General features: G+C 36.9%; 1 protein-coding gene across 1 annotated transcript in view; it reads right to left on the bottom strand.

Annotated features, from left to right (window-relative positions):
• PEX7 (peroxisomal biogenesis factor 7) overlaps nt 1–27,313 on the bottom strand; it is a 61,952-nt gene that overhangs the window by 10,472 nt on the left and 24,167 nt on the right. Inside the window, exons 6-9 of the mRNA XM_015823732.1 lie at nt 22,767–22,873; nt 22,222–22,335; nt 17,010–17,065; nt 5,156–5,255 (exon numbers count right to left, since the gene is read on the bottom strand). Of these exons, the coding sequence (XP_015679218.1) occupies nt 5,156–5,255; nt 17,010–17,065; nt 22,222–22,335; nt 22,767–22,873 (377 nt within the window). The remainder of the gene's footprint in view (nt 1–5,155; nt 5,256–17,009; nt 17,066–22,221; nt 22,336–22,766; nt 22,874–27,313) is intronic.

The following is a 27,313-nucleotide window of genomic DNA, read 5'->3' as shown; positions in this document are numbered from 1 at the left end:
ACACACACACACACACACACACACACACACACATATATATATATATATACACACAAGTTATAAAGCTAAAAATTCGACTCTTGGGTAAATCCATGATAAAACCAATAAATATACATACATATATAGGTGCTTTATGTTTGTGCTTCCCCCCTATATTTCTAAAATCCCCTAATGGAAGCAGAATAAGTTTCCTCTTTTGAATACAATCTGTTCCCTTTAAACAATGGCTGTCTTTATTCTGCAAATATAAAACCACTTACCCTCCTACCTCAAAAGTCCACATTTTGGTAAAAGCTTATCTCCTTTAGAAAGATACAAAGTTAAAAGGTACTAAAATCTATTAAAAGGCTTTACATTGTTATTAAAAAGTTCTGCACCATTCACATATTCTGAAAGCTCTGATTTTCAGTTCACAAATACAATCAGTTTAATTTCAGCTTCGCCGACAAAGGCTGATCTCAAAATGATCTTTCAAGCAGGGTTTTAAGCATGGAATAACTGTGTAGGTAACTCACCATTTTAGGACTGCAGCTCTGCTCTGCTAAGACCAATAATTGGCACAGGAAAAGAATTGCATTGCAAAGAATCTCACTTGTAACTTAAGTTTTAATCTCAAAGAAGCTTTTCAACAATATGATTTGCAAACGGCAACATATGTATACAGTATTTGTAAGTATCTCACCCTTCCGTGCTTAAGGAAAAAAAAAACCTTATTATGTTTTCCTTTTAAGAGATGGCAACATTATAATTAAGAAAACCCGAAGTATAATTCGTACTTCAAAGAACTTTCACAATGTTATTTCTCCCTATTCAAAGTACCTAATCCTGTTTTCAGGCAGACAAGAGCTGCAGAAAAAGTCTTGCTCAGCAGAAAGCTTTCATTTACATATGTGAGCCTAGCACTGGTAGTGTGGAAGACATGATGATAACTAGGCACAGAAATAGAGAAAGGAACCTCAGACTGTCATTTCTTTCTTCACGTTCGAGTTGAACACTATCTACTAGGCTTATGACTCAAGCAGACCCAAAATACCCTAATCTCCAGACCTTTGTGCCTTGAGCAATACTTCCTCACTTCTTTATAACTTCAAACTAATATATTCAATCAAGTAAAGAAATGAATTTGGCATTAAAGCAAGAGCTGGAACTCTTCAACCATCCAATTTAGATGACTAAAATTAGGCTATATAGAACTTCAAATGATGCTTCCGTGGTAGCAAAATGTTTGTAAGAAAAAAAAAATCTCAGTAGAACTGTACCTCCCAAATATCATTTTAAAATATGCTACTGGCCTTATTTTTTAATGAGAAAGTATCCTGCCTCACATATGTTTTCAACAAATGTGTGAATTTTTAAAAATCTATATATTTGATCAACATAGAAGACATTGGGGGAAAGGGGGGGGGAACCAAGCCTTGAGATAGTCAAACACAGAAGTGCTAAATCTGATTAAAATTTAAAATGGAGGAGAAATTTAAAAAGAGACTGATCTTTTCCAAACATAAAGAGTATGTTATGTGCAGAACTATGTACAATTATATTTTATTGAGATAATTAGTGCAATTAGCTTGGTAGAATATATTGATATTAAGTATATTATGTGGCCTAGCTGTTTACCGTGCAATTTTTTTAAAAAAAGAAGTGACTCTGTGAACTAGCCACAACTTCTGTTTTAAGAAACTCCCAAAACTGTGCATTACTAAATATCGACAGCATGGTTTTATGAAATTTATTCATTAAACTTGCCAACAATTATAATTCTATTTTTAAGAGCAAAATACCTACGTATAGGCCCTCATTTCCTTATCTACTTTCAAATGACATTCCCGTTAATATTAATCCCTTAACCATTGAAAGGCTGTCAACCCTTGTTCTAAAGTATTGCCTGATATTAATATCTACTTATGAACAGCATGCAGATTTGTAAATTTAGTAGAGATTAATTTAAGGGATTATCAAAAACAAATATTGTAAAACCCATTATTTCCTAATCCAATCTCTACTGATAGTGTGTTTAATATAATTTACTTATATTTTGGTGTGTGTGTGTGACGTACTTGAAATATAGGAGACTCGGTATTTTTCATTTTGCTGATCCTATTATTTTACTACAGCCTCAAGGATGTTTGCATTAATAGCACAATAAATAGAAAGTGATTTCATTTTTCCCTCTTATATTTAGAGATGGCTAACAAACCTGTAGCGAACATAATCTGATAAATTTTTGCATTTCTTTCAAGGTACAATGATTCATGGAACTGATATTACATCTGTTCCATAAAACAAGTTAAGAGACAAACACTATTTTCCGAGAACACAATTAAAATATATGCATACATCAGTCAACATATTCTTTAAAAAATGTATTAGCAGGTAAGTGTGGGCTGAAGTCAAACAAATGGCTGCATAATGAGAATGACAGCAGCTCATTTTTCTGCCAATTTAAGCTGAAGGACCAGAATACGCTGCTAAATGGCACAGGCTCTGGGACAAGAGTATGAAGGGGAAGGAGACAAGCAGCTGAACACTTGAGGGAGGGTTCCTTTCACTCATGGAGCATGATCAATGCCAATTGGCAAATACCTCTGATCTTAGGAGAAGCTTTGTGGCGATGGGTTCTTCTTGGGGGGGGGGACAGAAAGAGTCAGGTTACAAAGGAATCCAACCTAGTGTTTAAATAATCTTAATGGACCTTGTTTATAGCACCCATTCTTATGAAAACAAGAGTATTCAATGGGCAGATCTTAATATAAGGACAGCAGAAATATGTTTATTTAGCTTCATAAGCAAATGATTGTTATGTGCTTTTGACCTGGTGATGGCACAGCTCCTAAAGTATGTACGTTCTACAGACTTTTATTTATAACTTTTTTTTTAATTAACTTGTTTGCTGCCTCGATCACAAATGCAACCTGTTACCTTAAAACCATCCAACAACCCAACCAAGAAGAAGACTTGGATAATGTTTTTCAAAAGCAAATTACAAAATTTTCAGAAAGGCTGAAAAACTAAATGGATACATTTAATTATCAAAGCAGTGTCTTGTCTCCCAGAGTAGAATTTAATGAATTAAAACCATTAGTTATTAATCAAATTTTAACATTCTATAATAAATTATCTCTTCAAAGTAAACTAATAATTACAGTAGACATTTTTGCTTGCACAATTTTAAATGTACATAAGTTTGGATACAAATTATGCTAAGAATATTCCTTCTAGAACAGACATGTCAAACACAAGGCCCGGGGGCCAGATGCGGCCCGCGAAGTGATTTCATGTGGCCCGCGAAGCCATCCTGGAAACAGTGAAGGAACGGGCCCCCGCTGCCTTGGCCCTGGCCCAGGCCAGCCGGGAGCCAATATACAATTTTGTGGTGGCCATCTTGGCACTTGCCCCAGTGGACCATGCCTTGGCACTTGCCCCAGTCCCACCCCCTTCTGCCAGACACCCTCAGATCTGTCCCACTCCTGCCCAGGCCCCCACAGGCATCCTTGATGCGAATGATGTAGAACTGGCCACGCCCACCCAGTAGGCCACATCCACTCCATCCACGTCCACCCAGTAGGCTGCACATACTCTGGCCACACCCACCTGGCCCCCCAAGGGCAACCGCAATGCTGATGCGGCCCTCAGTGAAATTGAGTTTGACACTCCTGTTCTAGAAGTTCTTGATCTGCCCTGTCAATTTTTTTTCTTCAAGGAATGCTAGAAGGAAAGGTCAGCTTCACTTGATTTGAGAATAAATAACAGGGAAGACTTAATTGAGGAAATGAAAAAACTAAGAATACTGGGAGAAAGTGATCCTATAATGTTGGACAGAACTTTGATATTAAATGATATTTAAAAACTACAATTAAGTGGATTACTTTATTTCAAGAAATCATATTTAATTAACTCAGAACAATAGTTGGGTAAAATAGTTGATAATAGAAGCTGATGGAGAAGTGAGCCCACTAAAGATGGGATTTTTTTTAAAAAAAGTTACATTACAGCAAAACCTCAATGTAACAAACCATTTGGAGACAGGCTTATCTGATTCTACCACATATGGATCTCCCCTCCTTCCGCCGCGCCCTCAAGACATGGCTATTTAAGTTGGCAGGACTGGCCTAAGGGTTATTTTTAGCTTGGTTTTATAATAATTTTTTAAAAATAATAACGGCCTAATAATATTTCATTTTAATTAACATTTTAACTTTAGTATTTTTGTATTTATGTATTTGTTTTTAAAAGGCTGTAAGCCGCCCTGAGTCCGCAGGGAGAAGGGCGGGGTAGAAATATAAATAATAATAAATAATAATAATAATATGAATTAATGCTATTTGTGTTAACTTGTATTATTTTTGTCACCTTGGTAAATATGCATGCAAATGATATAAATCAATGCAAAATTTGTAACTAACATTTTTCTACCTATCAATATGTAAGCCGATGAAAATAATAAATTTAAGTAATCACATAGACTATTTGTGATACAAAATAGATTTAATTTATTATTTTGTGGAAACATCGGGACAGAAATCTTGTCCATGTACCAAAATCATTTGGTAACTTTAGTTTTACTGTATGAAAAACATCACTGAAAACAACTCTAATGAGAAAAGCTTAGTGAAAATCTGAAAGTCACAAAGGACATGTAGAGGAATTGGAAAGAGACATAAATCACTAAAAAAGATTACATACAATAGTCTGGATTGTAGAAATAGTATCAGAAAAGCCAACACTTAGAATCAGCTGAAATTAATAAAGGATGCTAAGAATGACAAGACTTTTGGATCTTGAAGAAAAGAAAGGAAGGAATTAAATAAAAGTAAAATTCTTCCTGTATAAAAGGAAAAAAAAATACTTTAGCACTCAGTGAAAATGACAAAAAAGTAGCAATCAAAAAGAAAAGACAGAATTATTCAACTAATTTTTTTAGCTCAGTTGGCTCTACAAGGATATACAATTGATGCTGAATGAATTAAAATCTTTAGGGCCACATGGATTGCTGACTGACAGATGACTGAAGGAATTTGTTGCTGGTTGATTCTATTGTTTTATTTTTGCATATTCTTACATAAATTTGCAGGTTTCAAAAAAGAGGCTATGCATAATCCGTACTTCAACTGGGTTTACATTCACACACAAAAAATGAGTTCTCTTATTTTCTTACCTGACCCGAATCATGCAAACTTAAATCTAGGCCACAAGTAAACTCCGTATGATGCTCCACAGTTTCAAGCAGAGGGTCAGGCTTGGAGAAATCCCAAAATCTATAGAAGGAAACAAGAATACAATTATGGTAATTGAAAGGCCACTGATGGCATGCTTGAAGCTGCCAGATGCTTTTAAAAACCAAGCCCGTCTACTTTAAAAACATAATTAATCCTATTGCCACAGGTCTCTTGCTTCATCTGCATAAATGAGCATTTCATTAAGAAATTCATTAAGAAAGCATTTTCTTCAGTTCAGTATGGAAATTTTGGGTCAAAAAAGCTGGCCTAATTATCTTCCATTGGGAAAATCTGCAAAACAATAATGCGAAGATTGTTTATTCATAAACAATTAACATATACTGTAACAATTTATATGTGTTATCCTTGGGGTGGGGGGGAAACATTTTTGTTGTCAGACCATCAGTCCACTGGTACAGCTAACTTTTGCTGAGAACTTGTCCCTCAGGTAAAAATATTTCATTGGCCAAGTTCTCTTTTTTCCTCTCCCCCTCATCCTCTAGAGATGTCAAGAATTAAATAAGAACATTGAATCTGGCTCTTCCCCATATTCTGTCAAAAGTGTTAAATTATTTCAGTAATTTAAGGCAGCAGAGGAATCTATATGACTATCAGTGCATAGATAGCTTGTGTGGCCCCAACACTGGCCAGCTGACAATATATATAAGGGATGCCGTAGCATGAGTTATCCCTTGAGGAATTCATTGATCTTGCAAAGCCAAAAAAGCAATCGAACACATGATGGACTTAGGATAATGCACATTTGATCCCTTAACACTGAAATTTCAAAAAGCAACCTTTTCCAATATTCTTTTTCCTGCTTCTACATGATTCAATACATTATTCTAGACAGGTTTTGGATAAAAGACTTCCCACATGCACAGACAAGTAAACTTTCTGCAAAAACTCTCTCAAGATAGCCAAATTGGTATGTCAGATGAATAGAATCCAAATGAAAAACTTCTGAAGATTACAAATTCATGTTCCATTATCAAAACAACTTGTAGATTTTGTTTTCATACTGACACGACCAATTTTGGCTATTTGCTAATCAGCTATATTAAAACAGGGCAACTTAATCCCCTACAAGCTACAGCTGACGAAGGAGAGGAGCATTTATGTTTAGACTAGTGACATTACAGACATTTTGCCCTATCTGACACACTATGACATCTATTGGGAGTAGATATGCAATAAAGAAACCACCTAAACAAAGACACCTAATTTAGGGGGTACTTGAAGGCAAACTGTATCTTCCATCAGAGAGAAATGGGCAAAGAAGCTTCAGGAGAAATGGTCTGCAGGGACCTCTTTGTTTTACCTTAAGATAGAGAAGGTCCAATTTAACTATGCATTCACACACCTTTTAAATCAAATTCTTCAGTCTTAAGGAATTCTGTTTGCTGAAAGTTAAAATACAAAGCTGTATTTTAACTGTAGTACAGGTAGTCCTCGACTTATAACAGCTTGTTTAATGACCGTTCAAAGTTATAATGGCACTGAAAACAGTGACTTTCCATTCTTCACACTTACGATCATTGCAGCATGGTCACATGATTAAAATTCAGATGCTTGGCAACTGACTCATACTTATGAAGGTTGCAGTGTCCCAGAGTCATGTGATCACTTTTTCTGACTTCTGATTAGCAAAGTTAATGGGGAAGCCAGATTCACTTAACAACTGTGTTCCTAACTTCACAACTGCAGTGATTCACTTAACGACTGTGGCAAGCAAGGTCATAAAATGAGGCAAAACTCACTTAACAAATGTCTCACTTGACAACAGAAATTTTGAGCTCAATTGGGATCGTAAGTTGAGGACTACCTGTATTACATTTTTTAACATGCTTGCTTTGAAATAACTTATACAATACAAAAAGTCGTTACTGCAGTAACTTAAAAACTAGCTTGTATTAAATATAATTTTCAATTATTTCTGTTGGGATAACATCTTTCTCTTGACTTTACCCAGTTATACACTGTAAATATATTTCCACTACCACTATCTTTACACTCTCATTTCAACCCCTCCTTGGGCCCCTTTGAATCTTTTCCTGTATAGGGGCCATGACTACAAAGAGTGATGCGTAATGCTATTCATGTGCTGTAGGTTTTGCTACTGAAGTGGTTATCAAGAAGGAGCAAAAACCATTCAACTACATAAAATTCGACATAGGAACAACTCAAGTGTACAGCAAACACTACAGGCCACGCAATTAGGTTTGTTTAAGCCAACTTGATTAAATTTTCCGCAAATTACCTGGCTAGAGTGATGGCTACACAATGGATGTGCTATGGCAACAGCCCTCTTTAGAGACTCCGAATACTAGAGAGCAGAAGAAATTTATAGTTTCCCAATAAGCTAATTTTCAAAGAGAAGCAAATGAAGGTCAACAGCCTCTTTTCATTTACCTATAAATGTTTTGTAGTATAGTTTGCTAAATATTCTCACAAGGAAGAGTTTTGCTATTTATATACAACATCTATATAATACTATCCTAGTATTATATAGTGTTATACTATACTATATAGTATTATACTATCCTAGGACCACAATTTTTGAATCTAGGTACCTCAAATGGGCTACCTTATAGAATGTGTACAGAATCTGAATCCCATGACTCCAAAATGTATGACATTTGAGAAAACTGTGGCTAATTCAGTACTACTGGTTGCTGCTGAAGTCACATTATCTTTTATTTTCAACTAGCTGTACCCGGCCACGCGTTGCTGTGGCTCAGGCTGGTTAAATGGAATAGAAAGAAAAGAGAAAGTGCACGTTTGTAATATGTTTAATTTCACAATGCTTGTGGGTATACAATATTTTTTGTTGTTCCATTGTCTGTGCAGATATAGAGATTGTCTGGTTTGCTTTTACGTCCAACAGATGGCGCTGTTTTTTTTAAAAAGCATGTTTTTACCTGTCACAGGTGTGACATCTATATAATAGTAGGTATATAAAAACACGTGCGTATTCGAATGCAACGTTGTGTCAAAATTTCAAAGCAATCGGTGAAGAACTTTCGGAGATTTAAGATTTTGAACAAACGAACATTTACATTTTTATTTATATAGATCAGTGGTTCTCAACCTTTTTAATGCCGCGACCCCAACCGGTTGTAAGTCGAGGACTAAACCGGTCATAAGTCGAGGACTAAACCGGTCGTAAGTTGAGGACTACCCAACCGGTCATAAGTCGAGGACTTTCCCTGCCCAGGAGCACCGCGCATGTGTGGTTCCGCCCCCTGCGCCAGCCGAGGCGTAGCTGGCAAGCGGCAGAGACGGAGCAGGCCGACTACCAGCTGGCCCAGCCCAAGGGAGGTAAGGCACCCGCTGGAAAAGGAAAAAAAAATGGCGGACAAAAAAAATGGCGGACAGTCTTGCTTGGCAACCCCCATGAAATGGTCGATCGACCCCAAATGGGGTCCCGACCCACAGGTTGAGAACCACTGATATAGATGTTCTGCAACCATTTCCCAGGCAATCTAGAATCCTTCACTCACTGCCCCATCCAGCAGCAAGGAATTGATTCATCATGTGTCTTTTAAAGAAGCAACAACTTTAAGGGCCCGGATATTTTTATTACTTTTATGTGTCCCTTCTCTAGTACAAAAACATCACATACAACTATCTATATCTCAATTTTATTTGCTAGTTTGTTTATATTCTGCCTTTATTATTTTTACAAATAATTCAAGGCAGCTAACATATCCAACACATCTTCGTCCTCCTATAATTGTCATAACAACCCTGTGAGGGGAACTGAGCTTAGAGAGAGTGACTGGCCCAAGATTTCTTAGATGGCTTTCATGACTAAGGCAGTACTTGAACTTGTGGTCTCCTACATTCTAGCTGGTGCCTTAACCACTAGACCACATTGGCTCCCGTCTTTGTTCAAGAACTCAATGCACATACATAGTGCTCCATCCTCCTATATTTCTTCACAACACTGTGAGGAAGGTTGGGCTGAAAATCACAAAGTGAGCTGCTATGGTTTCAGATGAGAGGTCAAATTGGATCTCTCTGGCATCAGAGAAATACATTAGCCACTATAACAGATCTTGCCCATCCCTGTCTTTAGAATCCTGGCAAGGATTCTAAACTATTCTGAGATGAGAATCTCTAAATACAACTTTGTGGTTAAAAAAATTTTGGGGGGCAAAATTATGCCAGGTGGAAAGAAAAGGGGGTCATCGTGGTCAAGAATAACACCAAACATCGTTGGGATATAACAAACAGGAGGAGAGATGGACATTAGAAAACAATGTTCATATATTAAATCTACAGTATTTCAGTGACTAATAATTTGATTTTTCTTTTTTGGAAGAAATATAATAACTATTACTACTTATAAGCTATTATTATGTAGAGTGCAGGTAGTGGTTGAGGAATCCATTAATAAATGGCAAATTATGTGTTACTCATTATGTTTTCACATTGAAAGAAGCACATTTGATTTTTTTTACATGCTTCACTAAGCATTTACATATTAAGTTGATTTCCTTTAACATTTCTTAAACCAGAAAATGTATTTGATTGGAAAAATGAAAATTGTTAAAAGCTAAGAATATATTTAAATATTATGTGTTACTAAAGAAACACAGTATCAAAATTGCAATTTTTGTAACTGTATTTCATAAAATGTAGAGCTGAAAAGGGTACAGAAAGGAAACAAAATGATCCGTTATCTGCAGAATACTTTTCCTAAAAAAGAAGATATAATATTTAGAGCGTCTCTTTTCATCTATCTACATACTACATCCGCTGTTTGTAGTCTTCAATTTGGCAAAATGGTGCATCGTAGGGCAACAAATTTTTAATCAACATACCTCAAAAGGGCAAACTTAAAGAATGCATCCAAAATACAAGATTTATTATTCCCATGGCAAAATTGTGGCTGCTTTAGTGCCATGACTGTCACATGATCGTCATTTCCAACACTGCCTGCCAAATTTTCATAACAAAAGTTAATGAGGAAGCTGGCAAGAAATTGGGAGTCACTCCCATTCTCACTGCTTTTTTGCCCAGCTTTGTTTCTCTGTTTAGGTAAGAAAACAACCTAACGAGTCACGGGTTGTCTAGTCTATATACTGCTAAAAGCCTCCTGTGTCTCTTTGTCTGTTTATAACCTTCAATTGGGAAAAGGGCACACTGTTGAATTTTTTGAATTTTTGAATCAAGTTACCTCAAATAGGCTGCATACAAGTGGTGTGAAAATCCTTGAAATTTCAATTACACAGGAGTAATGGGTTGCAAAGTTTGGATGCTTTCAAACATACACTCCTCTTGATTTAGTCTGGAAATGGAATCCCTTTACGTTGGGCCAATCAGTATTTGAATTGAGACATTTTCTTGGGTGCCAGCCTCCCTGTATTGCAAATTGCATGAATGCATCCATGAAGCAACCTTTTATGTATTTGTAACCTTCGCTTTTTTGAGATCTCTCTACAACTAAATCCTTTCTCACTTTTAGTCACCTAGTTATAAATCAGAGCTCCATTTACTTGAGTCACAGACTTATTATGACAATATATAAGTGGAAAAATCCCTATTGCAAATCACAGAATCTCAACGTATATCTTTCTTGAAAATTTCCCATATTTAAGAGCCCACCAGGGACCAATATTTTCTTAGAAGGTGCCCATCTAAGGTATAAAATAACTTAGATACTTAGAAGGTGCCCATCTAAGGTATAAAGTTATTTTAAATCAGTGGTTCTCAACCTTTTTAATGCCGCGACCCCAACCGGTCGTAAGTCGAGGACTAAACCGGTCATAAGTCGAGGACTAAACCGGTCGTAAGTCGAGGACTACCCAACTGGTCGTAAGTCGAGGACTTTCCCTGCCTGGGAGCGCCACGCATGCGTGGTTCCGCCCCCTGCACCGGCCGAGGCGTAGCTGGCAAGCGGCAGAGACAGAGCAGGCTGACCACCAGCTGGCCCAGCCCAAGGGAGGTAAGGCACCCGCCGGAAAAGGGAAAAAAATGGTGGACAAAAAAAATGGCGGACAGCCTTGCTTGGCGACCCCCATGAAATGGTCGATCGACCCCAAATGGGGTCCCGACCCACAGGTTGAGAACCACTGTTTTAAATTATTATAGTAAAATTTAGCCTTTCAGGCCAATAGGATTGCAAAGCAAATTTTGGTATCAAATATCAAAAACATCAAAGCATTAAACATAAAGATTTATGCCTTTCATTGCCGATTTATGTGGCACCTACTAAAGTGGTACTTTCAGTGTCACAGGTTCAGCCTTAAAATGATAACAGAAAATACTTAGTATCTGGGAATCAAAATATAGCACATAGGGACCCATCCAAATCGTTAACTGGAACAAACACAGGAATCATCAAGGTATTTTTTCCACCACTGGAAAAAAAGATATCTATATACACAGTTTAAATACTGCAATTATTATTAACAGTGATTTATAATATTTATTTAGTAACATAACAGTACATTACTAATGAAGTAGTGTTTAAATATAACTTAGACACTTATTGATAGGGAATAAACCAATATAACCCAATGGGAATTCCTCTGTATGCAACACACACACACATTGTTTTTAATCTTGCCATTTATTATTTTTATAAATAACTCAAGATTGCACATATATATTATATTCCTTTCTTCTCCTACAGGTAGTCTTCGACTTACGACACTTGAACCCAAAATTTATGTTGCTAAGTGAAACATTTGTTAAGTGAATTTGGCCCATTTTGCGACCTTTCTTGCCCCAGTTGTTAAGTGAATAACTGCAGTTGTTAAGTTAGTAACATGGTGGTTAAGTAAATCTGGCTTCCCCGTTGACTTTGCTTGTCAGAAGGTTGCAAAAATTGATCACACGACCCTGGGACACTGCAACTGTCATTAATATGAACTAGTTGCTAAGTGTCCAAATTTTGATCATGTGACCATGGGGATGCTACAATGGTCATAAGTGTGAAAAAATGTCATACATTACTTTTTTTCCGGCGCTGTTGTAACTTCGAACGGTCACTAAATGAACTGTTGTAAGTCGAGGACTACCTATATTTTCTCCACACTAATGACCCTATGAGGTGAGTTGGGCTGAGAGAGTATGACAGGCCCAAAGTCACCCAGCCAATTTTTCATGTCCAAGGTGTGACTAGAACTCACAGTCTCCTGGTTTCTAATCTGAACCACCAGGTTACTACTCCATTTGTGTCAGAAGTTCCTACCAAAGGAGGTTGAGAGGATTAGATCAAACTCTGCAATGATTACTCATACTCTAGAATCTTTATCACAACAATTATGGACAGAGACAGACTGCCTCAGTGCCTGCTTGTATGTGGTGCCAGGTTATGTGAGAAATAAATAAAATAAAAACAAAATGAAGTAATTCGTATAAAGTGTACTGCTTGATCAGCACACTGGAAGAGAAAAACTGCAGATCTAACTGTATACACAGATACTTGGCATGCAGAACAGGAAAAAAAAAAGGTTGCTGGCAGTATCTTAACTAAAATCTCTCTGTTGATGCACTTAAGGGTTTGAATGAGAAAAGGTAAGTTCCAGGAGTTCAAATTGCTGTTTCATTAAATCAGTATCAGATTGAAGTCCTTCTACAGATACATCTGTATAATGCTGTCATCTAGTTAATAAAATCTAAAGCAGGTGAAATCTATTTATTTACTTATTTATTTAAATAGCAAGAGCCTAGGTACATGAATGAGCTTGGAGGATGTACTACTAATAATTCAGAACTCCTATTTAACATTGGGTTAAATTTCCTATTTGGAATTGGGTATGTCTAGTTTAATGAAGAGAAGGACGAAGGGGTGACATGATAGCAGTGTCCCAATATCTCAGGGGCTGCCACAAAGAAGAGGGAGTCAAGCTATTCTCCAAAAGCACCCGAAGGCAGGACAAGAAGCAACGGGTGGAAACTAACCAAAGAGAGAAGCAACCTAGAACTAAGGAGAAATTTCCTGACAGTTGGAACAATTAACCAATAGAACAATCTATCTCCAGAAGTTGTGAGTGCTCCAACACTGAAAGTTTTGGACGACTGGACAACCATTTGTCTGAAATGGTATAGGGTTTACTGCCTGAGCAGGGGATTGGACTAGAAGACCTCCAAGATCCCTTTCAACTCTATTATTATTATTATTATTATTATTATTATTATTATTATTATTATTATTATTATTATTATTATTATTAATTGCCAGCTGTTCAGACTGGATTTGGCATTTTTTAGTCTGAACATCATCATCATCATTATTATTACACACATTTTGCTTTCCTTTTTTTAGTACAAGCATTACCAATAGAAGATCAATCCATAAATAAAGTTAATTCAACAAAGGCAGCAAAGTAAAATTTCTGTAGGCTTCTATTGCTACAAATTTCATTATGTTTCCAAGTACATTTCTACAAAAAAAACACACACACACAAAAAAAAACCTACAAATATTAAAGTAGCCCAATTTTCTACAAAACTTTCTGTACAATGGGTTGAATTGCATGATCTCATAAGACTCAGTTTACTTCATCCTATTATATTAAGAAAAAGAATACCCATCTATTTGGTTTTTTTTTTTCTTAATAAAGTCTATTTTGGGGGGGGTTAAAATTATGTTTGAAATCTGAACTATAAATTGGCCTAGTCCAGGGATAGGCAACCTTGGCTCTTTTATGTCTAAAGCTTTGATTGGGTGGTCTCTGGATATCTACCAAGAACTTCCAGTAAGCTATAACTCAGGAAATGTCACTATCAAAATAGATATTCTCTGAGGCAGTTCATTCGATGGTATTTTTTAATCTCATGATGCACTACTTTTCCAAGCAAGGTCTCGGCATCCGTCTTTAAAAGCAAAAATTGGAGACTTCTTGTTGTAAAACCTTTTAAGGTTACATAAGTTATTTGGTTAGTTATGTTGATCATGCCTGTAATTTGATAAGTTGTCAAACTTATTTATTGAAATTCTTGTACATTGCTTTATTATTTCCTGTTTTTATGGTTATAATTTACTCTAAACTGTCCCTAGGATACTGAACTGAAAAGGCAAAGTAAACATTTAAAACTCAGGAAGTCTCTATATAAGGCACATCAAAACAGAAAGTTAATAGGATGCACATTTTTAAAATAATTCAGAAGAATAAGTTACATGAGAAGAATTACATAACAGTCATGCAGGATGACAACTAGAAATTCCCCATCAATTTAAGTAATCTTTTAGGCAAAGTCACCTTGCCTAAAGGATTACTTAAATTGATGGGGAATTTCTAGTTGTCATGATCCTGCATGACTGTTACGTAATATACCTACTTTTACTATAGCCTGTTAATGTAATATTTGGTTCAGATTATAAATAGAGAACTAAACTAAGGCCTATCCAGACAACAAAGCACTAACCAAGTCACCGTTAGACCAGGTTTCAACACAATTATAGGGCATTTGGATGGAAAAGTTAAGAAGTAGGTTTACAAAATTTTCGAAGGTTGTTACATATCTTCTAAGAAAACATCTTGGCAGAATGGGGTACCCTACAAATTAGAGGGTGCTTTATGATTATTTGGAACAAATAAATATTTCTCAAAAGAATTCTCTATTTTCCTAACTCTAATGATGAACATGCACTCCAAGGACATTTTCTGGATTTCAAAACATACATAGGTTATCCACCATTACCACTATCTCCTTTTGAGCAATAGATATTTTAAATAGGTATAAACATACATAACAAAATAAGAAGGGATAACATTGACTCCATCCCTTGCTCAATGCAGGAATACGAATTAAAGCATCCCAAACAGATGGCTGACTGGCTGCTGTTGGAACTCATCCAATAAAAGGAAGACCAACTGGCTCTACTGTCAAACTACTCTTACTATTACAAAATGCTCAGTTGCACTCTGTCTTCCAGAAACTTTACTCTATTCATTGTTCTGAACTCTGAATGACAGAGAACAAGTCTTGGCCTTCTTTCATGTGACATTATTTCAAATATTATATCTCAACTCAGTCTCCTAAGCTTCCCAAAATCCTTAAAATGTGATGTTCAGAACCAGACACAATACTTCAGATGGGGGTCTGATCAAAGCAGAAGAATGCGGAACTTTATAAGAAGTAGCTTTTAAAAAATAAAAAAGTATTTCTACTTAAGTAATGTTTTTAACAAAAATAAACAAACTAATAAAAGCATTCTGAAATGCATCTATATATATATAGATGTATGTATGTATGTATGTATGTATGTATGTATGTATGTATGTATGTATGTATGTATGTATGTATGTTATAAACTGATTTTGTTGAATTGCTACAGCTTAACAATAATATAATTCTATCCAGAGAAAAAATCAGTTCTGTTTTTTTAAAAAGCTTACAGAGATATCTAATTAGTTGATTTTATTAATGCTGGAACACAAAGCTTATCTTCCAAAAACCAGAAGAAACAGATCAAGGTTCATAAAACAGTTTAACAATAACAAATGGCATAATGTTATAATAAAAACTATTCCATTTGTGAAAAATAATCTTACTGATTCCAAAATCCTGATTAGAAAAACAGTTATAAAGAGCATTTGTCATGGCAGATGGCCAATATTATCCTCTCACTCATTATTATTTAAATGGAAAAATACACACATTTTTTTAGTTAGCAATTTTGCAAGTATAATGCTAAGTACAATAATAACATTATGCCTATAGCATAATAAATATAATTCTCTTCCTAGGCTTCATTTGAAGGCAGTTTAAGTAGCAAACATATGTCCACACAACTGTGTGATCTTCAGATGGATTGAATTATATTTCCTATTGCTTCTAGTAGCAATCAATGATCAATGATCATACTGACTGAATATGAGAAAAATTCCGATTTATATAATTTGAGTGCCAGGTTAAAAGATGGTGAGTTTATGTTTAGAATACACTTATGGGAGTGTAAGGAGACTAATATGGAATCTTGAGAGCATATTGTAGCAGTTGCATTATATTGTTGCTGTTGGAAAAGCAAGATTGTTTCTAAAATTACTGTTTTGGTGAATAAGGATATCCTCTTTTACTGTCTGTTCTCTATTTCTCCAGCTTATCTGGACATATTTGCAAGTGAAACATCAAGCTATTGACACCAACAATTTTTATTTCCTAAGGATAAGCATTTGTTGCTTATCTTTCTTGTAAATAAAGGTAATGCTTAGACTTGATATTTTGCTTTATAAACTGTCCAACTTCTTTTTTTTTCAGTTAAAAAGACTTCTTAGTTGTTCAATGATAGAAGAAGCTTGGCAAAAAAAGTGTCTGCAGTGACTTTGGCATCCACAGGTATCAGACTACCTAATTAATAATGCCTTTGCAAACATAATTTTAAAGTTCTATCATCTGCATATGACATGTGGTCTTAGAAGATAGAAATTCAAGAATATTGCATGTATATGCAAATATTAATAATGAAAATTACAAAATCTTTGTTACAGAGAAAAAATATTGAGCTGATTAAGAGATGAAAAGCAGTAACATTTTCTCAGTCACATTGCCAGTATAGGAAGAAAAGGCTATCTTTAAAAAAAAAAAAAAAAAAGCACTAGGATTATTTTTTATATATATACAAATAAGGAAGAAACCATCTTTTTCTCATCTCTATTTAACAGACAGAATCCAACTGTTTCTCACAAAAACTTTCCAAGGCCACAGATGCAGAATGTAGCACCTTCCCCTGGAAATTCTGTTTTCATAAAGTATTAGCAAAAATTAGGGTATGCTTCATTAAAAAAAATGCATGGCAGATTATGTGAATTTAATCAAAAATAATTACTGTACCTCACAGTGAAATCATAGGAACAAGAAACCAATATAGTGGGATGAAACGGTGAAAACTGCAAAAAAAAAAGAGAGAGAGAGAAACACAAAATAAGTCTCAATACATATTTGTGGGGGTGGAGGATAGGGAGAGAAAAGTATTTAGAAAAAAAAAATATCCTGTAAAATAACAGTATTAGGGAACCAAATCAAAATATTGTTTTCTATAAAAATCAACATAAAGCTGCTTTGGTGTAGCATTCATAATCCCTGCCATGTATTAAAATTTCAACTTAATATAAAATATCTTACAGGTTGATCACCTAAGGAGGTTATGATACATATCTCTAAGACTGACCATAAATTCTCAAATCACAAAAAAATGCAGTTAGAAAACCCAAACTATCCAAATGTTTAAAACACTTTTAAAACATATCGCAACAGTAATATATACCTCTGAAAATCTGTCTCATTTCACGAAATACTTATGAGAGAGTATGTCTTTTATTGTTAGCACCAAGGAAGGAATTCTTTTTAATTACCAAAATATAACTTAATCTGGATTCAACTTAATTTAATCAATTGGATTCAAGGATGAAAACTGGCAACAGAAGTTCTTATAATTTCACCCAGTACAAAGAGTAGATCATTAATCATAGCCCTTGGCATGAACTGGAAAGTTGAACAAGAGTTGCAGCAAAGATGGAGAGCAAGAGCCAAACTCTACTAGCCCTCATAGCTGATTCTAGCAACATTCACTTTAAACCAATCTTTTTCAAGCACATTCATAAAAAAGAGCAATTTTCCTCAGAAAGATTTATAGTACTAAACATGTCTTATTTTTTCCCCCTTAAATGCTGAAATAGCAAGAATGCCTGACAGAAATCTGAAATAAGTTCCAAGTTTCAAATTCTGAATACTTTCTGAACGTTTGGAAGTCTGATTTACAATTGAAACGGCCGTTGAAATAGAACGTTTCACATTCAATATGGTTTTAAATCAAGATAGTTTGCACAGCCTTCACTACCAATTAATTGTCTGGATTAGGAGAGGGGTAGGATGTACAATATTTTCACACTTTACAGTTTATTGTAGCTTAGGTAATCTGGATGTAAAGTCCAAAGTCTACAATGGTCAACCTGAAACGTAGCTTTACTCTGAAGGATTGTTGGTGAGCAATTTTCAAGCAACTTACTAATTTGCTTTCAAAGCAATACTTAACTAGCTTGCTAACAAAATATAGGGTACAGGTAGTCCTTATATTACAACCATTTATTTAGTGACCATTCAGAGTGACAATGGCACTGAAAAAAGTGACCTATGATTTTTTTTTCATACAGTCTCCCCCTAGTCATGTGATCAGAATTCAGATGCTTGGCAACTGGCATGTATTTAGGACAGTTGCAGTGTCCTGGGGTCATGTGATTACCATTTGGGACCTTCTGACAAGCAAAGTGATTGGGGAAGCCAGATTCACTTAACAACTGTGTTAACTAACTTAACGCTGTATTTAATTGATTCAGTTAACAATTGGGGAAAGAAAGGTCGTAAGATTCACTTAACAACTTAATTTTGGGCTCAACTGTGGTCACACGTCAAGGACTACCTGTACTTACGCAAGTAGTTTACTGATATTAAATTATATTATGACATGACTATTCCATTGTCAATAGGAGCAAATTTGGTACAGTGAGTAAGGCTAGAAACCTGGAGCCTGTGAGTTCTATTTCTCCCTTAGGCTTGAAGCCAACTAAGTGACCTTGGGCAACTCTCTCTCAGCCCTAGGAAGCAGGCAATAGGAAAGCATTTTCAAAAACACTTGCCAAGAAAACTCCAGGCAGTCACCAGGAGTTAACCTTGATTTAAAGGCAATAAATAAAACAAAAATTCGTTGTCTACTAATAAAGTTAACCAGTAAAAGATGAACAATGACTTGTTCTTGACTATTTTACTGCCATCATCATCTTAGTATACTAATGGTTTCTTAAAATCTACCCTGCTGCTCAGCTTTTACGCAATTTTAATTTTTATTACCTCTGATGATGATATTATTATCATCGCACAGTCAGCCAGATGTTCAGACTGGATTTGGCATTTTGTCTACCTATCGAGTCCTCCTGGATTCACGGCTGACACTGGAAGACCAGCTGTCGGCCGTGACCAGGGGGGCGTTCTATCAGGTACGCCTGATTTACCAGTTGCGGCCTTTTCTGGACCGAGACGCCTTGCGCACAGTCACCCATGCCCTCGTCACCTCCCGCCTGGACTACTGTAACGCTCTCTACATGGGGCTTCCCTTGAGGAGCACCCNTTGTCGGCCGTGACCAGGGGGGCGTTCTATCAGGTACGCCTGATTCACCAGTTGCGGCCTTTTCTGGACCGGGACGCCTTGCGCACAGTCACCCATGCCCTCGTCACCTCCCGCCTGGACTACTGTAACGCTCTCTACATGGGGCTTCCCTTGAGGAGCACCCGGAGGCTCCAACTGGTCCAGAATGCGGCCGCGCGGGAGGTGTTGGGAGGGACTCGTCGCTCCCATGTAACACCGTTGCTGCGCGAGCTGCACTGGTTGCCGGTGGCCTTCCGGGTGCGCTTCAAGGTGTTGGTCATCATCTTCAAAGCGCTCCATGGCATCGGACCTGGATATCTCCGAGACCGCCTTCTGCCGCAGACTACCTCCCATCGGCCGGTACGCTCCCACAGAGTGGGTCTCCTCAGGGTGCCGTCAGCCAGACAGTGCCGGCTGGCGACCCCCAGGGGGAGGGCCTTCTCGGTGGGAGCTCCCACCCTCTGGAACGAACTACCCCCAGAGATCTGGGTGATTCCGGATCTCCCTTCCTTCCGCCGCGCCCTTAAGACATGGCTTTTCCAACAAGCGGGACTGGCCTAGGGGGAATTTTTAGTGGGGTTTTAATGAATAATTTTAAATTGATATAGGCCTCATCAAATATTTCATTTTAATTAGGTTTTAAAGTGGGTATTTTTATCTTTGTATTTGTTTTACCAGGCTGTCAGCCGCCCTGAGTCCGTAAGGAGAAGGGAGGGATAAAAATCTAAACAAATAAATAAAATAAATAAAATGTTAATTAGTAAATTACTGGGCTCCAAAAAGGTAAGGAAGGAGTTCATAAGTACCCCTAGCTATACCTCAACATTTGTCTCATTGCATAGCTGCTATTAAGTAGGTGATGTACAAATGTACATTCAGAAGCATGTAAACTACGGTATGTGTTTTCCTTAGAATAGCACTCAAGACAGCTTACAAAGTTAAAGACAGTATACCCATAGAACTATATTAACAGAACATATTTGAAACAATGCTGGTAGCACAGTAACTGCAGGAACAAAAAGAACACAATTTGGGTCCCATCATACAAAATGTATTTTTAACCATGGTTTGAACATGTCATAGCCATCGAATTCATCACAATAAACCAGAACCAAATAAACCACATTAGGATTTAGCCTGTTGTATGAACTCAGCCAGTCAAAAACTATGCATATAATGCTATATGCTGATTTAGAATTCAGGCATAAATAGAAAGAAGTTTATGAGAAACCCTGGAGTTATATAGCCCCTCTCTTCTTTCCTTTCCCTGCAGCAATTTTATGTCAGCAGACATTTATGGTTATGTGGACTACAGCCCGTTTGATTATTAAATAAGGGTCATCTGAACAAGACACTTCCTTTTAAATTACATATCAGGTTTGCACATAACAATCCAAAGAGTGAAACCAAGTCCTGGTTTATTCTTTCTCTTGTCTGTAGTAAAATAGTGAGAAAAAGTGGGAGTGTGTTGTTTTGCAAAAGCTTCTTTTCCTGATGTAGATAGTGTTAAAGTTTGGTTTAGCACAAAGGTAGCATCGTTTTTCAACGATGTGGTTTCAACTCTTGATTACAAAGCCAAATGTTACAATGCTCTCAAGACATGGATTTAGACCAGGTATTGGACAAAGATGGGGACTGAGCCCAGCACATGTACCGTATATTTGGGATCAGCATGTTATGGTGACTTGGTTGTGCGATATGGCTTTATTTTGTGTTTTGATATTTTTGAATGTTACTGAAAGCCACCCAGAGTTATGGTGCCTGAGGTGGGTGGCAATATAAATCTTTTAAATCAATGAATAAATTATAACTTCGTAGCCATGCTGATTGGAGCTGTATGAAACGGAAATCTCCAGATTAGAAATGGAATTGGATTTTATACCACTTGTACAATATTATTNGGCTCTTCCAACAAGCAGGACTGGCCTAAGGGGAAATTTTTAGAGGGGTTTTAAAAGCAATTTTAATAATTAATAAGGCCAAATATTTAATATTTTATTTTAACTTTGTTTTAATGATAGTTTTTGGGGTATTTCTGTAGTTGTTTTTATCAGGCTGTCAGCCGCCCTGAGTCCGCAAGGAGAAGGGCGGGGTAAAAATTCAATTAATAATAATAATAATAATAATAATAATAATAATAATAATAATAATAATACCCAGGACCTGGGATAGGCAGATGTGGATGTTCGATGGTATTACAGATATCGTCGCAGGATGGAAGCAGTTCCTAGTAAGGCCGCCTTTTGCAATTGACTAATAGCGAATTTGTCAATGCCAATGGTGTTCAAGTGGTGCTCCAGTTGTTTTGGGATTGCACACAAGGCGCCTATTACTATTGGTACTACCTTTGCTTGCTTTTGCCACAGTCTTTCTATTTCTATTTGTAGGTCTCTGTATTTTGTTATCTTCTCCAGTTCTTTCTCGTCTATTCTGCTGTCTCCAGGCACTGCCACGTCCACTACTACTACTACTACTACTACTACTACTACTACTACTACTACTACTACTACTACTACTACTACTATTATTATTATTATTATTATTATTATTATTATTATTATTATTATTATTATTATTTTGTATTTATCTCATTCTTTATTGACATTATCATTTTGTATGCTTCCTTAGAATCCATTCTGGTGAAGGATGGGTCTATAAATACTTTATAATGTAAAAAAATCAAATGAGCTATTTAAATATTGTGTCTCCATGCCATCACAAGTCCCTTGTGGAATGTAACTCAGTGCCAAAGAGAGATCTGCCAGACAACAGATGGAGGAGACAAGGCCTGCTGAATGAGGAACACAAATATGGAGCTCATCAAATGCTCTGCTGGGTTTTGTGAACTGTCTGTTTTCCTAGCCATTTAGAAATGTAATAATGAGAAAAAATACTAAAACTTACTTTCACTCTTCTTATTGCATATGTATGCCCAAGCAGACTGAATATGGGTTGCCGGATATTTCTCAGATCCCAGCCTTTCAAACTGCAGTCAACAGCACCTGTTACAAGCAAGTTCTGATAAAAAAAATGCACAAAAAGAGTTTTATTCTAAGAATACCAACAGCTCTCAAGTTGTAAACCTAAACAACAATGGCTAACAGAAATTTCAATATGAGGAAAAACTTTTGAATGCCAGAGATACAAAACTAAATTAACAAGCCTATTTCAGTTCATTCCATTAAAAACAGGAATTTCAGAGTGACTTTGGATCAGCTACTATCTGATAGCTCAGCTTATTTCAAAGTTACTACACTGAGGATAAATTGAAGGAAGATCCCAACAATATAAAGGTAGCTATAAAGCTGTTGATATTATTAAAACCAATAGTAAACGGAGAATAATCATAACCTGAATTATCTATAAGCACACTAAAACAATCCTAAATCCTAAAATAATAAAAGCAGCTTCTCCACTGTTTAAAAATACACTATTTCCACTTACTGTACCTGATCATATTTGCACCAATCACAACTTAAAATCTCAGCTTGGTGAGCAGGAATTATCACTGGGAATCCTGGTGATTTCGCATCCCAAATTCTTAGAGTTTGGTCACCTGAAACAGACACACTAATAAATGAAACTTCACATAATAGTTTACCACTTTATAAATTGTTTAGAAAGGATGGACAGATAATCAACAGATTTGTTTACAAAGACCATTTAGTTCATCAAACTGATCCTTTCATGAATGAGAAAGCACTGAACCCTAAGGGAAGAAGTTTAACGTGTACATTTTAAAGAGGAAGAAGTGCTATTCACCATGTGAGGAAACTGGTGCTATTTCTAATTATTTTTGTTGAAATTTTTAAGAGATTTTGATTGTGATTATGAATCACTATATAGCTGTACATATTATGCTAGAAAAGATAATTATATCAGGTACATAGTATATAATTCTGTGGAAAATACGCTATGAACAATGAAAGTGAAATAAATCATAAAATGAGTAAAACCATGCCAAGGAAATTCATGCATGGCTAGTTATCAAATTTTCAAGACTGATTTCGTGCTTTCAGGGCCAGGAATCAGATTCCTCAAGAAATATAATCTCTATTTATAGGTTATACGTTTCATAATTTCAGGGTGCTTCTGGACTCATGGCTCCTTGTTTGTCAAGAAACTGTGAAAAACAAAGTGACTGAAAAGATGTCTAAAGCAATAGTGGCAAAAAGAGGACACAGCTGAACAATTGTAAGAGTTTAAATAGTACCAATAAGCACAGCAAATCAGCAATTACGCTCTACATTTATTGCATCTTTAATTCCTATATGGTGTCCCTCTTCACATTTATCCACAGCCTTTCAGGTAGGGATAGCAGATCAAAGTCCTGCAAGCACAAAAAATGAATTTGAGGGTTTCCTGTCAGATGAACTAAATCATATCTGCCCTAAATTGGGTACCAATTGATCATAGCATCAGGCACCATTTTGTGGCATAACTTTGGATACTTTTGAACATTTAGAAGTATCCTAGGAAATGGATACTTGAACTCTGCTACCTGCAGGTTTTATCCATGCCTTCCCTGTCCCTTCGGTCACATAGATGGGGTGTGAACAGCTGGATCCATGAGGTACTAACATTTTTTGTGGGGATTAATGCTGCCAGCTTTGAAAGGAGCAATGATCTACAGCAGGGGTCCTCAACCTTGGCAACTTTAAGACTTGTGGACTTCAACTCTCAGAATTCCTCAAGCAGCTTTGCTGGCTGAGGAATTCTGGGAGTTGAAGTCCCCAAGTCTTAAAGTTGCCACGGTTGAGGACCCCTGATCTACGGTTCTTTAAGATGTGATCACTAGATCTGGCTCAGTTTGATGACTTTTTCACTGCTTCCAATCTTTCCATTCTGGGCATCTCATTCCAAGTACCTTGGTAGCATCACAGACTGGAAGGATTTCCACCATCAAAAACTGAACATGAATAACTCTGCTAACTTTCCATCCCCTCTTCTATTTTCAGAATTGCCAGTTATGGACATCTTGGAACCTAGGAAGGAACCTAAATCTGAGGGACTTTTATTCCAGCTCTTTATCAATATAGCCACTTTAAATTTGTAACTTTCATTTAATGAGCACTTAATAGAACCTGCTGGTTCACAGCTGAGATGGCAAAGCAGCTGATTTGTTCACTGATCAGCTCCCATCTGGAATAATGCAGCAGTCTGCTGGCTGGATTACTCAATTCCACTCTCTGCCTTCTTATCTAGTTTGTTCTCTATGTTGCTGTTTCAGTTCTTCCAGATGTCTGCCAGACTATCTTTACTTCTCCTTTGTTCCCATCCCTACATGCTTGTGAAAAATAACAGTTTAACTTGTTAATTTTAACTCACCCCAGCCCTTACACAAAGGAACAAAAAAAGAAGCTTATTTTGAAAATAAGCTTGTATCTCATGTCTGTGTTGAGAGTTGACAATTACTTCTCTGTACCTAATTAGTTACAGTGTGGCTGACAGCTTTTTCATCTAGTATTCTTTGGAACCACGCTCCACCGATATTATGCTTAGATTATAATTTATTAAAAATGCAAAAGCTACTTATCTTTATGGGGATTTAAAGCTGGTTTAATTATCAACTCCTCATTAATTCTTATAGCCAATGATGGTTTTACTGAAGCTGTACACTTTAAACCATTAGGTCAAATTGGAATGTACAAATTTATTAATATTGTATTTTATCATTCTGTACTGAACCTAATAACAAGCAAATGAAAACTGAAGCAACCATTGCTACCACAATACTGAAGTATTTAAAAACAAAAGTAGTACTTTAGTAGAAGAGTGTTTGAAAAAATGTGGTTTTGGAGACCTGAGTGAAGGAACACTGGAGAGCAAATTGCAAATTATGGCGAAGAAGTATTCTTTTTCCAATATATTAATGCAGTGTGGGATTAAACATCAACTAAGGGAATAGATATACTGAACATATTTTAGGAACTTCAACTGGGAAAAAAAGATTTTGTTCTGGCTTTGCTTGTTGAAGAAAGTCATATGCATCAGAACCTCTGCGAGTGTTTAGAGAAACTGTCCTGGCAGGATGCTGTATACAGTAATAGGTTAAGAAGAGTTGGAAGGGATCTTGGAGGTCTTCTGCTCAAGCAGGAGATATGATAATGCTGACCAAAACAACAGCGTTTCATCAGTTAGAACAATTAACCAGTGGAACAACCTGCCTCCAGAAGCGGTGAATGCACCAACACTGGAAGTTTTTAAGAAGAAACTGGACAGCCATTTGTCCGAAATGGTATAGGGTTTCCTGCCTGAGCAGGGGGTTGGACTAGATGACCTCCAAGGTCCCTTCCAACTTTATCATTATTATTATTATTATTAAGTAGAAGATCTCATTTATTATATATTGATCTGACCACTGTATAAAAATCACAGAAAAAGATGGTGATTCTTTTGTTATCAGGAAGCCTAGAAAATTCTAATGACATTGTTTTCATGTGAATGATGTTGATATGGCATTGTTTGCACTGGCAGCTAAAAAAAAACAAAAGGAAAGGCTAGATATAGTAGCGTGGTTATAAATTTATACTGATTGATAACTTAAGTGTTTCTTGTTCTATGAAATTTCTGGGCAACAATTGATTCTATTTGCGATTTTGACCTTTTCTCTGTACATTGATTTTTTATTGTTCCAATTTGAGGGAAACAGAGAGAATGCCCCATCAAATCAGCTCAAGCATATCAGTTAGCTACCAAAATAGCTAATAATATCTGCCATTAAAAATATGCTTGGAAATAGTTGGAGTATGTAGGTCAGGGGTGGGCTATTAATTTTCCCAAGGGGCCACATGAGAAACTGGGACTATTGTGGAGGACTGAATCAACGTATCCTGATTTGATGCCCTCAAATTCCATCAACTCATCTCCTCAGCTGCTTCAGGTGAGGGGCGAGTGTTGTGCAGGGGCAGAAAAGTGCTTTCTCTTCTCACCCTTCCATGGCCGCCAACCAACTGAAACAGCGCATGTTAACTACGCAGAAGCAACTTGGCTTCTTCTCCTGCAACCTGTGGTGTGCTTATTTACATTCAATTTCTAATTTCTGATTGGCCTCATGCGGGCTATACAGGGACAGCCAAAGGGCTGGATGTGGCCTGAGGCTGTAAAATGCTCAGGTTTGATATAGGTCTAAGTATTTGAAATATATACAATTATGTAAGCTCTGTTCTTTTATGATCAGGAAATAACAATAGCAATAGCACTTAGACTTATATACTGCTTCACAGTGCTTTACAGCCCTCTCTAAGCAGTTTACAGAGTCAGCATATTGCCCCCAACAATCTGGGTCCTCATTTTACCGACCTCGGAAGGATGGAAAGCTAAGTCAACCTTGAGCTCCATCAGGATCGAACTCCTGGAGCAAGCAGTGACTTAGCCTGCAGTACTGCATTCTAACCACTGGACCACCACATAGATAATAAACTATCATATACTGTATGATATAGTGAAATCTCATTCCATAGTGATTGAGAAAGCTAATGGTATAGGTAGTCGTTGACTTATGACCACAATTGAGCCCAACATTTCTGTTGCTAAGTGAGACATTTAGTGTTGCCCCATTTTATGACTTTTCTTGCCATGGTTGTTAAATGAATCACGGCAGTTGTTAAGTTAGTGACACAGTTGTTAAGTGAATCTGGCTTCTCCATTGACTTTGTTCATCAGAAGCCTGCAAAAGGGGATCACAAGACTCCAGGACACTGCAACCATCATAAATATGAGCGAGTTGCCAAATGTCTGAATTTTGATCACATGACCATGAGGATGCCACAATGGTTATAAGTGTGAAAAATGGTCATAAGCAGGGCTTTTTTTCAGCCGGAACGCGGCGGAACCGCGTTCCGGCACCTTTTTCCGGGCCGGCCGCACCGGGCGCAACATCTGGGGGGGCGCGCTCGCACTCGCAGCTCTCTGCCCCTGCCTGGCTCACAACCGCGGCCATAGGGAGGCTCGGTCGGCGCGCCCCTGGCCCGTTTCCTAGGCGACCCTGCCCGAG

Source organism: Protobothrops mucrosquamatus, unplaced genomic scaffold, assembly GCF_001527695.2.
Source record: "Protobothrops mucrosquamatus isolate PMUCROS unplaced genomic scaffold, P.Mucros_1.0 scaffold1969, whole genome shotgun sequence".
In the NCBI taxonomy this organism is placed as follows: domain Eukaryota; kingdom Metazoa; phylum Chordata; class Lepidosauria; order Squamata; family Viperidae; genus Protobothrops; species Protobothrops mucrosquamatus.
The sequence above is the reverse complement of the archived record's forward strand: the minus strand, read 5'-3'. Positions and strand labels throughout refer to the sequence as shown.